The sequence below is a fragment of the Hippopotamus amphibius genome, chromosome 7 (assembly GCF_030028045.1).
Source record: "Hippopotamus amphibius kiboko isolate mHipAmp2 chromosome 7, mHipAmp2.hap2, whole genome shotgun sequence".
Lineage (NCBI taxonomy): Eukaryota > Metazoa > Chordata > Mammalia > Artiodactyla > Hippopotamidae > Hippopotamus > Hippopotamus amphibius.
The window spans coordinates 87,937,762-87,951,184 of NC_080192.1; the positions used below are offsets into that span (position 1 = coordinate 87,937,762).

General features: G+C 49.0%; 1 protein-coding gene across 6 annotated transcripts in view; it reads left to right on the forward strand.

The window, feature by feature from the left end:
- The window catches only part of EXOC6B (exocyst complex component 6B), a 648,544-nt gene extending 638,387 nt beyond the window's left edge, over nt 1-10,157 (forward strand). For 4 of the 6 annotated variants that reach the window (XM_057743615.1, XM_057743616.1, XM_057743618.1 and 1 more), the window contains 2 exons: nt 2,527-2,639; nt 6,793-10,157. In XM_057743615.1, coding sequence (XP_057599598.1) covers nt 2,527-2,639; nt 6,793-6,919 — 240 coding nt within the window. In that variant the 3' untranslated portion in view covers nt 6,920-10,157. The remainder of the gene's footprint in view (nt 1-2,526; nt 2,640-6,792) is intronic. The other 2 variants (XR_009054872.1, XR_009054873.1) reach the window with 1 other exon arrangement.
- Nucleotides 10,158-13,423: the final 3,266 nt, after the last annotated feature.

Sequence of the window (13,423 nt, forward strand, 5' to 3'; positions counted from 1 at the left end):
TGCCTATTCCTAGAACTTTCTGACAAATTGACATTATTTCCAAATAAAAATTTTTAAAATAAAAAATAATGTGATCATTAGTGTTGATTGAATGTTCTGCATCCTTGAAAGAGACTTTATTGATATTTAACAAGGTCATTGCAGGCAGAGAACCAGGCTGAGAGGGCCTGATTCACCTTTGAAAGTCATAGTCTGGAGATCAAAGTGCTATATTGATAAACAGACCTGCCAGTTTTCTTGTTCTCTTATTCTAACACTGTTCTAAGGAATCCAGTGGAACTGCACTTCAAGGCAGTTAACTTAGCTAAGTCCCACCCAGACTCTAGTATGTGTCCGTCTGTCTCAGAGGAGGCCGTCAGACCTAGGTACAGGCCACTGAAAAGGACTGTGGAAAGAGCACAGACCCAGAGTGTGAGCTGTAGGCTCATATTGGTTACGCTTAATAGAGTTGTGTAGCTTCCATGCCTGGAGTAGGATAAATTAGGTAGCTTGCCATCCCAGAGCTCTTAGGCTCAGTACTGGCATTGAGACTTCGGCAAGAATTTAAAAATAGAAAACCTTAGAGCTATGTTATGAACTGCCCTCCACACCCCATTGGTGATTTACCCTGGTTCCATCAGCCAGAAAGACATGGTGTTCTTTGCAGTAAATCAGAAAATACTGATACCATTTATTCCATCACCAAATTAGGAATTCGTTAGTAGAGAAGGTAGTTTTATTAAATGCATATATATGTCCACATCTGAAAAGTAATACCTAAAATAGCTTTAAGAAATCAGGTTTTCAGGTTTTTCCAATTAAACTTATTTGTTATTCTTTCACCTTTCTTTTGTTAGCTCCATAGCATGCAAACAGTAAAAGCTTTTTTTAAATTTTCTGAGAAAAAAATTCTAATTCAGAAAATACTGTCTTTTCCATGGTTTTTTTTTTTTTTGGAATTTGGGGGCAAAGCATAATCATATTTGTAGAAGACCTTTAGAACAAGGGACACTCCAAGCGTCTATCATGCTCCCTAGAAGGAACTGTCTTGGGGGGGGTCTTTGGACACTATAGGATAGAAATACCAAGATTAGGATAGAAGGTCGGGGGAAATTTTTCTTCTAAAGGAGAGCTCTGTGAGGCCTAGGGACAGCAAAAGGAAGTGGTAGAAGCCCTTTTACTTGCCGACTAAAATAGGCCTGACCTAAAAGAAGCCTGAGAGGGCTGTTTGTGGCCCTGCAGACCCAGGCCAACCAACATGTCTGTCTCTCTCCCCCTCTGCTCTCATCTTTAGCATAACTTTCTTAGCTGGGGGTGTAGGGACTTTTCTCTGTTTTTGTTTTGGGATTCAGCCAATTCCCATCCTGCCCAAGGAAGTTCGTAACAGCTATCCTAAGAGAACGGATAGAAGAGAAGGCTTGGCCAAGCAGCACAAGGCCCACACTGCCTATTTGCCCAGCTGTGCAGTGAAGACAGAGAAGGGAGGCAGGTGTGCCTACGAGCCCATGCTCTGGCATTGGCTTGACTCTAGGCCTCTCTGCCTCTGTTCTGCACAGAGAGACAGCCACCTACTTATCTTTATCAACTGTTATCTCTTGGAAAGGGAGAAATAGGGAAATGTCTTGCGTCTAAAGCACTTATGTGAATCTCATTGCTAGAAAGACTGCTTGAAGGCCCTTCTGCTCTGTAATGATGTGAGTCTGTGATGGGGACCCCTCTAGAAGTTTATAGAGGGGAACTAACAGCTTCCCTTTCATCACCCCTAGCTTTGAAAGGCACTGATTTTTTTTTTCTTTTTTAGCTTTATTCAGTTACAGTTTTTAAATATTTGTTAAAGTGATACCTGAGGCTAAAGCTGGCTGGGAAGGAAAGCCTTTGACAAAATGTATTTAGTTAACAGGTTTCCATCTGTTCAGCCTGTGTCCACATAGGTATAGTATACTGCCTCATGTAAACATTACGTGGCCCATTTATGCCTTGGTTCAGTGTTTCTGTGTGTCCTGTTTGTTTTTGGCGTGTGCATGTGTCTATATCAACTGAGTAATTTGGGCAAAGTCAACGCAGCAAGTCATGAAACTCGTCCTCAAACTCAGACCTAACCTGAAAGCTCATATAGTTGCGTATGTGGCACTGGACACATCCACCTTTGTTCATAATTGAATTCTGAGCTCCTAGATTGGTGCTTGGTACATGGATGGCGTTTCATAAGTATTTATTAAGTGAGTGGGTAATTATTGTGGTAGTCTCCTGTTTTGATTCAGTCCAGTGTTAGTTTCTTTACCGGCTTGCCTCTCAGAGCTATCTGCTAGCAGGCACTCTTAGCAGCGTTACAGCGCTTATGGCAGAGATGACTCTGCCTTATAGTGATTACTCACTTATTTTCTTAGTTGCATTACAGTCTGTAGCCATTCGTTCTCTTACTATATTTTAAATTTTATTTTTCAAATCTACTATAGCGGGTAGTGAAGGATGCTAGGGGTTTCTGAAATCCTGATTTGTCTTATCTGTCTGATTAATTACTGGGATGGGGGTTCGGGTATTTTACAGCTTTTGGATCTCTTCATCCAGTGGGATTGGTCAACCTACCTTGCTGACTATGGTCAGCCCACCTGCAAGTACCTCCGGGTAAACCCTGTGACAGCTCTGACCCTGCTTGAGAAGTGAGTACCCATCCAGTGGTCTGTGTTGAGGGGTGGTGAAATGGGGACGGGGGCTTGGCATAGAGGATAATTTTCTCTTTGCCAATACCTTGAAAAGACAGCAAAGAGGCCCCATTCTTAAAGTTGGCATAGGTGCTCTTAGCAGTCTTCATCATTGGATTTGGCAGGCCAGTCCTCCTCGTGTAGCCTTTTAATTCCTGAGCCCCAACAAGCTAAGGCAAGTATGGGTCATAGCTTACCTAGAGATGACAGAAGGAGAAAGGAAGATGCCTGGGTTTGGGGCTCAGGTCAGCCTGGTGAACAGAGTGAGCCTGGCCCCAGCCATCTGGGGTGTGATGATGGATGGAGAGCAGCCCCACAGAACGGATGGCTTCTCTGGTTCCTAGCAGAGAAGCACCTGGAATTACTGAAACCTTCACCTGCCCTCCCACCCCCGCCCCTGCCAGACTGAGCTTTATTGTGCTGACTGTCGCAAGGAAGCTATGTTGGAGGTGTCTAATTCTTGCCTTAGGCAGTCACTAGCCAGCAAAAGTTTCTGCCACTGGGCTGTGGCATCTCTGAAGCAGAGGTGCTACCATGGAGATTGAGTTAGCCAGCTCCAGAACACCTCACTAACCAGTATGTCACCCAGATGCTGGAATCTGCTATGCACTGTAGCCTGGCTCTGGCTTTAGCTTACCTAGTTGAGAGCTGGCAGACAAGACACCAACTCATGTAAAAGGGAAGCTTTTTCTTGTCATCAAACTAGATAACCCCTGGCTTCTTAGAAGCTTCTTAGAATAGTGCCCTGCGTCTAGACCGTGTAGCAAGTCTACGTATATAGCCAGTCAAGCAGGTCTCAAATCCTAGGAAGGCAAGGATCAGAGTCCAGGAAGCCAGAGTGGGGCCTTCAGCAGAAGAAGAGGCTGAGGTGTACCTTCCTACCGTGCAGTATAATAGGGGAGAGTAGGGGAGGAGGTGGAGAGCAGGCCAGCGCCAGAGGCAGAGGTGTGTGTTTGAAGCCAAGAAGCTAAGAGCCCAGAGTTGACTTTCTCCAGATCGAGACACAGACTGATGTTTCCATTTTAACTTTGTTTCCCATGGTTCTCTCTCCCAATGCCCTTCTTCCCTAGGATATCTAGAGAGTAAGTATATTATTCACTTGGGCCTTTTCCATCACTTTGAGGCAAGTCCTTCTGGTTTCCTCATTGACACTAATGACTACACTAAAACCCCTACCCTGTGAGTTGTCCCCACCCTGACATACTAATCTACTAAACCAGCCTGGTGCCAACTGGCCGGCTGCCTCCTCTCTCCTTGGTCCTTAGAGTGACCCTTGGCTTACCAATTCCTTTGGGGCTGGGAGTGGTGACGGGGATTTTCCCCTATTGATGCCAGGTACAGGGCTGTTCCCGCCCAGCTTCCTGGCACACTCAATACTCTTGCTAGTCCCAGGCCTGAAATTCAGCCCTGACACAAGGGAGCTCCCCAGCAGCCTCCCCTCCCTCCCAGTAGGGAGGCCCATGGCTTTAAGATCTCCCATCGAAGACTCTTTGTTAGAGACAAGGCGTCATCCCAGAGTTCTCAGTACCCAGCTGAAATGGCTTTTGAGTTGGTGCTTAGATGTCATATTTGTTACATGTCCAAATGGCTCTAGGATTCCCTTCGGCCAGTTACCTCTCTCAACCGTTCTCTAGTCCTCTGTTCCTGAGGATCTCTAGATTCAAGAAATACTGGTTCATCTACTTCCTGTGGATCAACAATGGGCTAAAATAATCAGCCTCTCGGTAGCATCCTGGAGGCCTAGCCAGTAATAAAGCCATGTGCTTAGCCCAAGTGATCAACAGAGTTTAGAGGCTCCCTTCCAAACAGAGTAGGGCCAAAGGCCACCCGGATCTCTAAAATCTGTATTTCCCAGCCTCATAGGAATCAATCCCTTTACCTGACCCATTCCTGCTTTCCTGTTGACACTCTCTCCTTTTCAACCTGACACTTCTTAGCAGGCTGAGACATGGAAAGACCCAAAGACCTGATGAGGACATTCAAGAAAGGGAAGAGGCCCCTGTGTCATTGAGGGGTGGCCACAGGCAAAGCATATCCAGATCCTAGGCTTATAGAATGCCATGGGGGTGGGGAGGGCTCTCCTTGGTTTTAGAGCATTCCAGGGTACAAACCAGTGTGCCACCATCAGCCCTCAGGGCATTGGAGTTTCTCTTTCTAGTAATCCCAACTCCAGGTCTTAATGGCCAAAAAATCCTGGCCTCTGGGGCCCAGAGACTACCCTCCTTTTCCCTTTCTCCTACCTTGTTTCTGGAGCTCCCCTATGGGAGCTGAAAGCCAGCTCTGGCTGCCTATCTCTGGGCTGCTTTGAGGAGTCATGAAACTAGTAATCACATAGGATGTTAAATTAAATGTCCTGTAAAGGTAGGAAGTGTTTTTCTTCCCTTATTATTTCTTTTTGTTTCGTATTAGTTTTATTTAGATTTATGGTATATCCAGCAAAGATAAAGGAGTTCTTCTCTGGGATAAATAATCCTAAATCAAGCCAGTTCCATGAACATAATTGTGCAGTTAATGTTTAAGGGACCAAGTACAATAATCATCATAGCCTTGAGGACCTTTGTGCTTTCTTTCCAACCTAAACCTCTAAACCTCTGTCATCGCTCCTTCTTCCTTCCAAGCACAGGCCTCCACATGTGGGTAGTTGTACCTTTATATGCAGTGCCTAAGTATGCTTGATGAGTAATTCCAGGCTGAAGGCCCTGAAGAGAGAGAAGAGAGAGAAGTCTCAATTCGTTTGTGGCTGTCACCGGCAGCCAGAGCCATGAAGCTACGGTGCTCATTAGAACCTCCCTACTATATGGATAGGAATGTCCTTATGGGCTCTTTGGCCTTTTGACCCACTGGCCTCTACTCTGTGCCTCTGCACAGGGCCACCCCACAGGAAAAAAATGGGCCAGGATTGGCCAAAGGCCTTGGAAAGTCTGCCTGGGAGTAGTTTACTCCCCGGTGCCAGGTTCCTTCTGTCCCCTCTCCTAGCCTATCGCCGTGCAGGCCAGGGGACTGTGAAGTCAGAGCTGGCCGAGCTCCTGGGATGGTGGTGAGGTGCCGCCTAGCCTGACCCCGAGGAGAAATGAGTGTGGGCAGTGTCCTTAATCCTCTACCATTAGAACTCTCCGTGGGCTGGAGGTCCAGTGTACAGAGGCTGGAGCCAGAGTTAATAATCACCAACAGATGTCAGGGGCTGTGGGCCCTATTTGGGGAATAACAGATTCCTGGGATCCATCACAGCGGCTTAGTCAGGCTTGGGGTTTCTCTGACCACCGCAGCCGGGCCTTGACTTTCTCCATCCATGCTTCCCGGTTAGGTCTCTCCATCTGGTGGAGCTGGTGGCCAGAACTGCCCATGGTTTGTGCTCTAGGAATATGCTATCTCTGGAGCTTTAGCATGAGCCGGGTAAAAAGTTTTTCAAAGGTCAAGATCTGAAGATATAGCAGCCGTTGAGAACTTACGGGCTTCTCTTGCCTCGAGCCAGGGTTTATCAAGTGAGAGAGGGCTTGCATTTTGGCCTCTGCTTTCCTCAGCCCCATGCCCTCTTAAGCCACCTCACTGCCTCTGGGCCCCTACTCTGAGGCAGAGGGAAAGAGATCAGACAAGCCCTTGGTTTTCTTCGGGGTAGGACAGGGTAACCAGCTAGAGTGGGGTTTAGAAATGCACAGCGGCCTTCAGTTACTCATATTCTTTTGGAATAGCTAGTTGAGAGCATTGTTCTGCTTTACCTTTCAAATACCAGCGCTAAGGTCCCAGCAAGATTTAGCAGGTTCACGAGGTGATGAGAAGACCTTAGACATTCTCTAAGGTCCTGTTGGCCATCAGGGCTGCAGCAGATGCCAGATACCTACAACAGAGGCCTTCCTGGTTATAGATGGGAAGGAAAAAGGTAGGGTGGGTATGGATGATAAGGGGATTGGCCACGGCTGGCTCTTGACTGTTTTCCAAAGGTGACTGAAGTGGGGAGGGCTGTGGGTGTCAGCAGGGCAGCTTCTTGAGTAGTAGGTGAGTATGGGCCTGACAGTGGCAATGTTCTGGACTCTCTCAACTCTGGGTGGTGGTTAAGACACACTGGCCACCATCACCACCTTAAACGCTTTGCTCTCTCTCCTTCTCTGTTTAGGATGAAGGACACTAGCCGCAAGAACAACATGTTTGCACAGTTTCGGAAAAATGAGCGAGACAAGCAGAAATTGATTGACACTGTGGCCAAGCAGCTCCGAGGACTCATCAGCAGCCACCATTCATGAAGGCGGGCCTCAGGCCCCCAGAGGCTGCTGGCTGCAGCCCCAGAGTCCGGGATCCAGCGCTGGCTGGCCCCGCACTTGTGCATTCTTCTTCAAAGAGAGCAAATGTATTTTTTTAATAACCTATGTACAGTATTCGCATAACCTTTCCCTATAGTAAAAGAGGCACAAGAGTAAGCAAGTCCATGAGATGTTGCTAGGCTGGGCTTCAGAGGAAGTCTTACTACACTGTCTGTATTTTCTCAGAGATGGTGGTGTCATCCGTCCGGTATGATGAACCACCTTTCATCCGTGGCTCTGAAGCTTAGGTCTGGGGCTCAGAAACTACACAAACAAAATGGGTGCTTGGCACTGGGAGGTAAGGTGAGTAGGCAGAAGGATAATAATACAGTACATCCTGTTCACTCCTAGGTGCCCCATTCCCCGTGTAGGTGAGGCTGATTCTTCTCGAAGCAAGGAAAGGGCCTGGAAAAGATGATTAGTTAGTCTGTGAAAGAGCCGCACACCGTTCTGGAGTTCTGGAGGTTCATCTCCCCAGTCCACTGACTTTCACTGACCGTGAAAAGTGAACCAGTGAACGAGCATGCTGTGTGGCCAGAGGACGGCTTCACTCTAGTTCCCCGAGAATGGCATTTTGTTGCCTAGATCTGACCCAATGCTTTTACTTCTACATCTTCTGGGGCGCGGTGGAGCTGAGTGTGCAGTGGAAATAACTGGACCTCGTGACTAACTGTGGGTTGCCCCCGTACCACGAGGAGATCTTGAAAGCCAGTGCACATGGAATCCGAGCCCCGGCCCCTCCCCATTCCTCCCATTGCCTTCTTTCGGGGTCAGGGCACTTGGTTCAGGGCATACGTTAACAGTTATTCCATAGACGAGAGTCTCAGACTTGGCCTCCTTCAGCGGTGCCATTGACACAGTCAGATTCCAGAAGCCTGAAAATGGCCCTCGCTTTACCCTTAGGTAAAACCTGAAGATTACCTGGAATCATTCCTTTGTGTTTTAAAACCAACTTTCTGGCCACCACCTTGAAAGGAAATGTCACCAGCTCTGTACTGTGGGGACAGCTACAGCTGCACTGGGTACCCCTAGGGATGGAGCCAGGGTCAACCATGGCTTGTGGTTTGTCAGCTCTGGCCCACCTGTCCCTCGCTAAGTCACGTCCTGGGTAAGAAGCTCTTCTTGCTCCCGCCCAAAGCTTCCATCCCTTTTTGAAATCCCCATAGCTGTCTTTTGGCTTCGTCTGAGAAAGATTGCCTGTAATCCTGTCCCTCAAGCTCCGGAGTTTGCTAAAGGACCGGCTAGCTTGGAGGCTGTGTCCTCTGTTCCACATGGGCTTCTGAGACTTAATGCAAGGGCTTCGCTATGAGGTCAGTCAGAGGAACCTGCCCTTTAAGACACTTCAGGAAGACGCTACGAAGGCTACTGGCAGGAGTATGATTGTGCGTCGCCAAACAATGACAAGTAAGCCACACAGGCATTTCCAGCTTGGATTAGTGGGAGGAAAGACTCATCAAACAGAATTCTTCCCTACCTTTGTCAGCTACTGAGTGGCTTCCTTTTTCACTCCCCCCGCCCACCAAATATTGTATCACAACTTGAAGACCATGGAGAAAACATGTGCACCCAGACACAGGCTTCCTCACAGCTGGAGAGAGCAGGCTGCACGTGGGCTCTGCACAAGCCTTCTGAGGCTCACCCTGAGGGCCAGGCCGTTGGCCCAAGGTCTTAGGATGAGGTCAGAGATGAATGCTGCCACCCAGAACTTCCATAGCCAAGGGATGAGACCCAAAATGCCATCTCTCAAGCTCTGGACTTTATTAGAAAAGAGCGAGACATGATCACACTAATCCCATTGCTTAGGAAGGGCCCCAGACACCCTCCTTCACGAGACCCCAGTTTACTCAATATCTCTTCCGCTGAGAGTGCTGAGACTTTGAAGTGGCCTGGAGAGAACCTTAAGCATGTCATAGTATCTGTCAAGTGTTATCATTGCCGGTCTGGTGTCAATCCTGTACCCTGGAGAAACAATGCCATGGAAGAGAAAGTGAACGGGGTGGAGGAATGGGGGTGACTCTGCCCCTTGCACGCAGAAGTCCCTCTACAGAAAATGCTTATTCCAGCCCAAGCCTCATAGGGCGGATCCTTTTTTGATCCCTTCTTCCCTTCTCGGTCTGCCTTCAGCCTTCCCTGACAAAACCAACGTGCAGCTACTGAGTTGTCTGTGGAGACACACGCTTGGTGAGCAGGGAAAGGTGAAAAACAGGGACCAGCAATGTCCAGGCTGTTGGAATTGGTGGAATAGGAGTTTGCGGTTTTGTCTAGAGGCCTCTAGCTGCGCCTGCCTTTGAGAGGACTTGTGCAAAGCATGGGTGCCCATGCCCCTCAGACTTCTAAGATCTGACCTCAAATGCTCAGAGATGTAGAAGGGCCCCAGAGGCCTCAGTAAGAGGCCTCTCCGTCTTCTAGTTGACTGAGTTCTTGGGAAAACCAGGTCCATATTCCTGAGGGGACAGTCAGGTTTGGGACCCTAGTGGGTTTCAGTAGTAATTTAGGCAGCTGGCATAGTTTTAACGTATCTCATAGCAAAATCTCTTTGAGTAGAGTGTAAATGAAGCTTTTGGGGGTGAGGAAGAACAGGACCTGGAAATTGGAAACAGCAGAGAGTCGCCATTAATAAAGGGGATATACAGCTTCCCGGGAGCAGTCCCCAGTATTTTCATTGTCTCCCAGGCCTCCAAGTCAGCCTAGTTTCATTGCACACTTGACAAGTACTTGCTCAGCAAGTCCTAGACCCAGGGCCCTTTACCCCCAAGATTGGCATTAGCCATGACTTTCCCCATGAGGCCTCGGAGCACATTCACGGGGGCCTGCTCAAAAATCGCCCTCACCGTAGCCTCGCTTCTCCAGGACTCTGCACCTGACTGCTTCTGTTGCCTCTTTTTTTTTTTTTTTTTTTTCTTTTTTGCCTGAATTTGCAGTTAATTTTCACTAATGTGTTGGAGATGGCCTTTTTATTTTGCACAAATAGTTGCACATTTATGGGGCAAATTTAGGAAAATCCATTTGTAACTCTAAAGGGAACTTTCTTCTTTAAAACTCACCAGTAACGCTACTGATACAGGTGGGACTCATGGTTAGTAGAAAACCTCTTATGTGGAAAGAGCATGTTTATTCCTCCTGTACGTTTTCCTCCTAACTGCTATTAAATAAGAGAGCCTATGTACCTGTTCAAAAGCCACGGTGTTGTCTTATGGTTTTTGTCCTCCCTCCCCTTCTGCACAGTGCAGCCACGGCTGGCGACCTGGATGACAGACACTGCACCCCTTCAGCCAGACTGAGGACTAGGGCAGGCAGGAGCCTGGTGGGGAGGAGAAAGCCTGCCTGCCACACAAGGCAAGGAGTCGAATTGTGGCCTTGGAAACATTCCAAACTACTGGGCTAGGCTTTTCTGTCTATACAGTTAACCTTGGCATCGTCCTCATCAGGAGGAATAACCCTTGAAATGCCCAGTTTATGGGGAGTACCAGGCTAGGCAACTGGGGGTTACTGTGTTTTGAACACTGGCCCCGCCATGGAAAGGCTGCTGGTTAAGCTGGAGCCAGAAAGGATTATCTAGGGGAAGGAGCAAAATGAGTCCCTCATAGAGCTGGGTGGAGGATGGGGACAGGCATCACGGCCTGGTGTAGGAAAACGTCTGGTCGGGGAAGACAGCAGAGAGAAATCAGGATGTTAATTAGCTGGGCCTTGAAGGAATTGAGTTCAGTGTGGTGCAGAACACATTAGAGTGAAAAGTTGGCACGGGTCTGGTGTGTGCTGGGAGGAGAGTGGGGAGCCTGGTAGACATATCTGAAACCGTGGTGAGTACGGCCTGAAATGTCTGTGTAACAACACCCAGCCTTCTTGGCCCCGAGGCTGGCACGGAAGCCATGGGAATAGGCTGGAGGGAATTTCTTCAGTAACAAGTCTGACTACTGCTTTGATGCCTGAGAGACCTGGGCTTCAGATCCTGCTGTGCCACTTACTAGCTGGATGACCTTGAACAATTAACTCCCTAAATCTCATAATCCTCATCCGTGAAAGCAAAACCGTAGTGACCAGTTTACAGGCTCGCTGTGAAGTGTCAGTGAGCTATGGATGGTCAAAATGCCTAGCCAGTTCCTAGCCACAGCACAGGAACTCTTTCCGGCCTTTCCTCCCTCCCTTCCAATTCCACAACATGCCGAGGCTGAGCATCCGACAGTGTCCAGAGCTTCTCTGCCTCCTGGCTTCCCTTCCCCAAGCCCATCACAGGCTTAATGGTACTGAGGCCCCTCGAGCACCTGTGTAGACGTAGAGGTACAGGCCCTTCACATCAGACAGCCGGTTGCCTGGCTCAGAGTTGATTCAGTCCCTCAGGTAGAATCTGCCCCTCAATTCCACCTGCAGCCTTCTCTGTCAAAACTTATACCTCCTTCTAGAATTCTAGAATCCCCTCCTTCTTGACCAGAGGTCCGTGAACCCTTGGCGTGTGTGTGTGTGTGTATGTGAATACACGTACATGCACACAGGCTTGCATCCACTCACTTTTCTGGCTAGAAGGTACATGGCTTTCATCAATGTCTAAGGAAGATTCAGGACTAAAATCTTGAATAATAAGCAAATCCCTTCAGAAGTATAGATCTCCCTGTGAGGAAAAGCCAGGCACTCTTGAGTGCTTAGCTCCTCTTCCTGCCTCGCAGAGTTCTGGCAAGAGATTTTTCAAGACCCGCAGCTCTGCCACCCCCCTCTTCCAGGAGCTCCCCCATGAACCCCAGGTCACACCTAGAGACCAGGACAACCACCGTTCCTAGCTTGATCTCCCCAAATAAGTTCAGGGTACTGAGGGGGCACGAGGACCCTGTACTTCTAAGAATACGGAGACTTCCAGCTGGACGAGGGGATCGCAGACAAGAGAGTCCAGGATAGAGGCTTGGGCTGCCAAAGCCAAACTGGACCCAATTCACCCCAGAATGTTCCCCACAGCTTCTGAGGCTGTGCACGGACGGGTACAATGTCTTGCCCAAAGCCTTGTCCAGAGAGGGCTCTGTGGGGAACTAAACCAAACCAAACCAGGGGAGATGTGGGGCCATCACCAGCTTGCCCCTTGACTGATCTGCTCACCAGGCAGGTGAGAATGGGGAATAGCCACTGGGAGACAAGGGGAGGGAGGAGGAAAAGTGCCGGACCCTCTCCCCGGGGGCCTCAGCTTTGAATTTAATGGACAGTATTTGCCGGGCATGAGAGAGCCTCCAGGCCCAAGAGACCAGAAGACAAAGGCTCTGGAGGAAGTGCAGGGAGGAGGAGGGGAGCCGTGGGGGCTGGCCATTGTGCAGGAGCGCCACCCCTCTATCTGTCTCAATCACTGCTGAGGTTAGGGTTACCCTGCATTTGGGGCCCCAGCTGCTCTGTGGGGTCTGTGACATCAGCTGTTGTGATGTTAATGGAGGGGCCTCACACAGGGGGCACCCCTTCGCCAGCCAGCCCACATCAGCCCCTGGAGAGGATTCCAGCTCCTGTTCCCTCAGGGAAGGGGCAGTCTGTGGGCCCAGAGCTGAGCCCAAGACAACAGCCCCCCTCCCAGTCTGGACCCACTGCTAAGTGTACCTTCCAAGCCCAAGCCGTGACCTTCCTCTCTCCAAAGCTCCAGAAAAGGAATGAAATCTGAACATTGAGACGCTTTTCTGGCCCTAAACAATCCTTCCATTCTCTAGGCTCAATGATGGGTCTATTTCCTCCTGTAAATGGGTCTCGTAATCTTCAACTTTTACCTTTGCTTCTAAGGGTAATTAATTGCATCTCCCTCTTGTTCTCCCCACACACTCCCCTCTCTGTTACAAGGCTCAGGTTAAGCTGGGTGGATGGCTTTTCTTTCTTTCTGTTCCATGGAGTGCTTATTTCTAAAGCTGGTGGAGTAACGCCCTGCTGTCTCCAGCGAACCTCTTTTCCAGAGAAGCCTGCTGGGGAAACCCTATTTCCACAGGCACAGGAAAGGGGCCTCGGACTCCCCAGCTAAAGGCTTTTCAGATAGCCAGTTCTGAGCAACCATTTCACTTTTTTTCCTCCAGGTATGTTTCCAAGGGAAAACATTTTCAGGTACCACTCAGGAGCAAAGTGGAGGGTTAAGTGGTGATCTGGACACTGGAGACAAAGGGAGGCAAAGATGGGTATGGGAAAAAGTAAGACCAAGGGGTCAGAGTCTCTTTTTTTCCCCAGGATGAGGAAAAACAGTAAGGCTTCAAGTGCAGGGCAGCTTGAGGGCATCAAGGTAGGAGGGTGAGGATGGGGCCACCCAGGGCAGCTGGCAGAGAAACTACTTTGGGGCAGCAGTGAAGTGAACCACAGAGAGACGGATAGTTTCTAGTGTCTGTGCACTTGTCTGGTGCCTCTGCTCTTCGAAGGCAGGAAAGACATCACACGCCTGTCTGAATTCCCTGCAACAAGTTGCCCAACAAATGGCACTTGGGCACCCATGACCAAATCAATCGC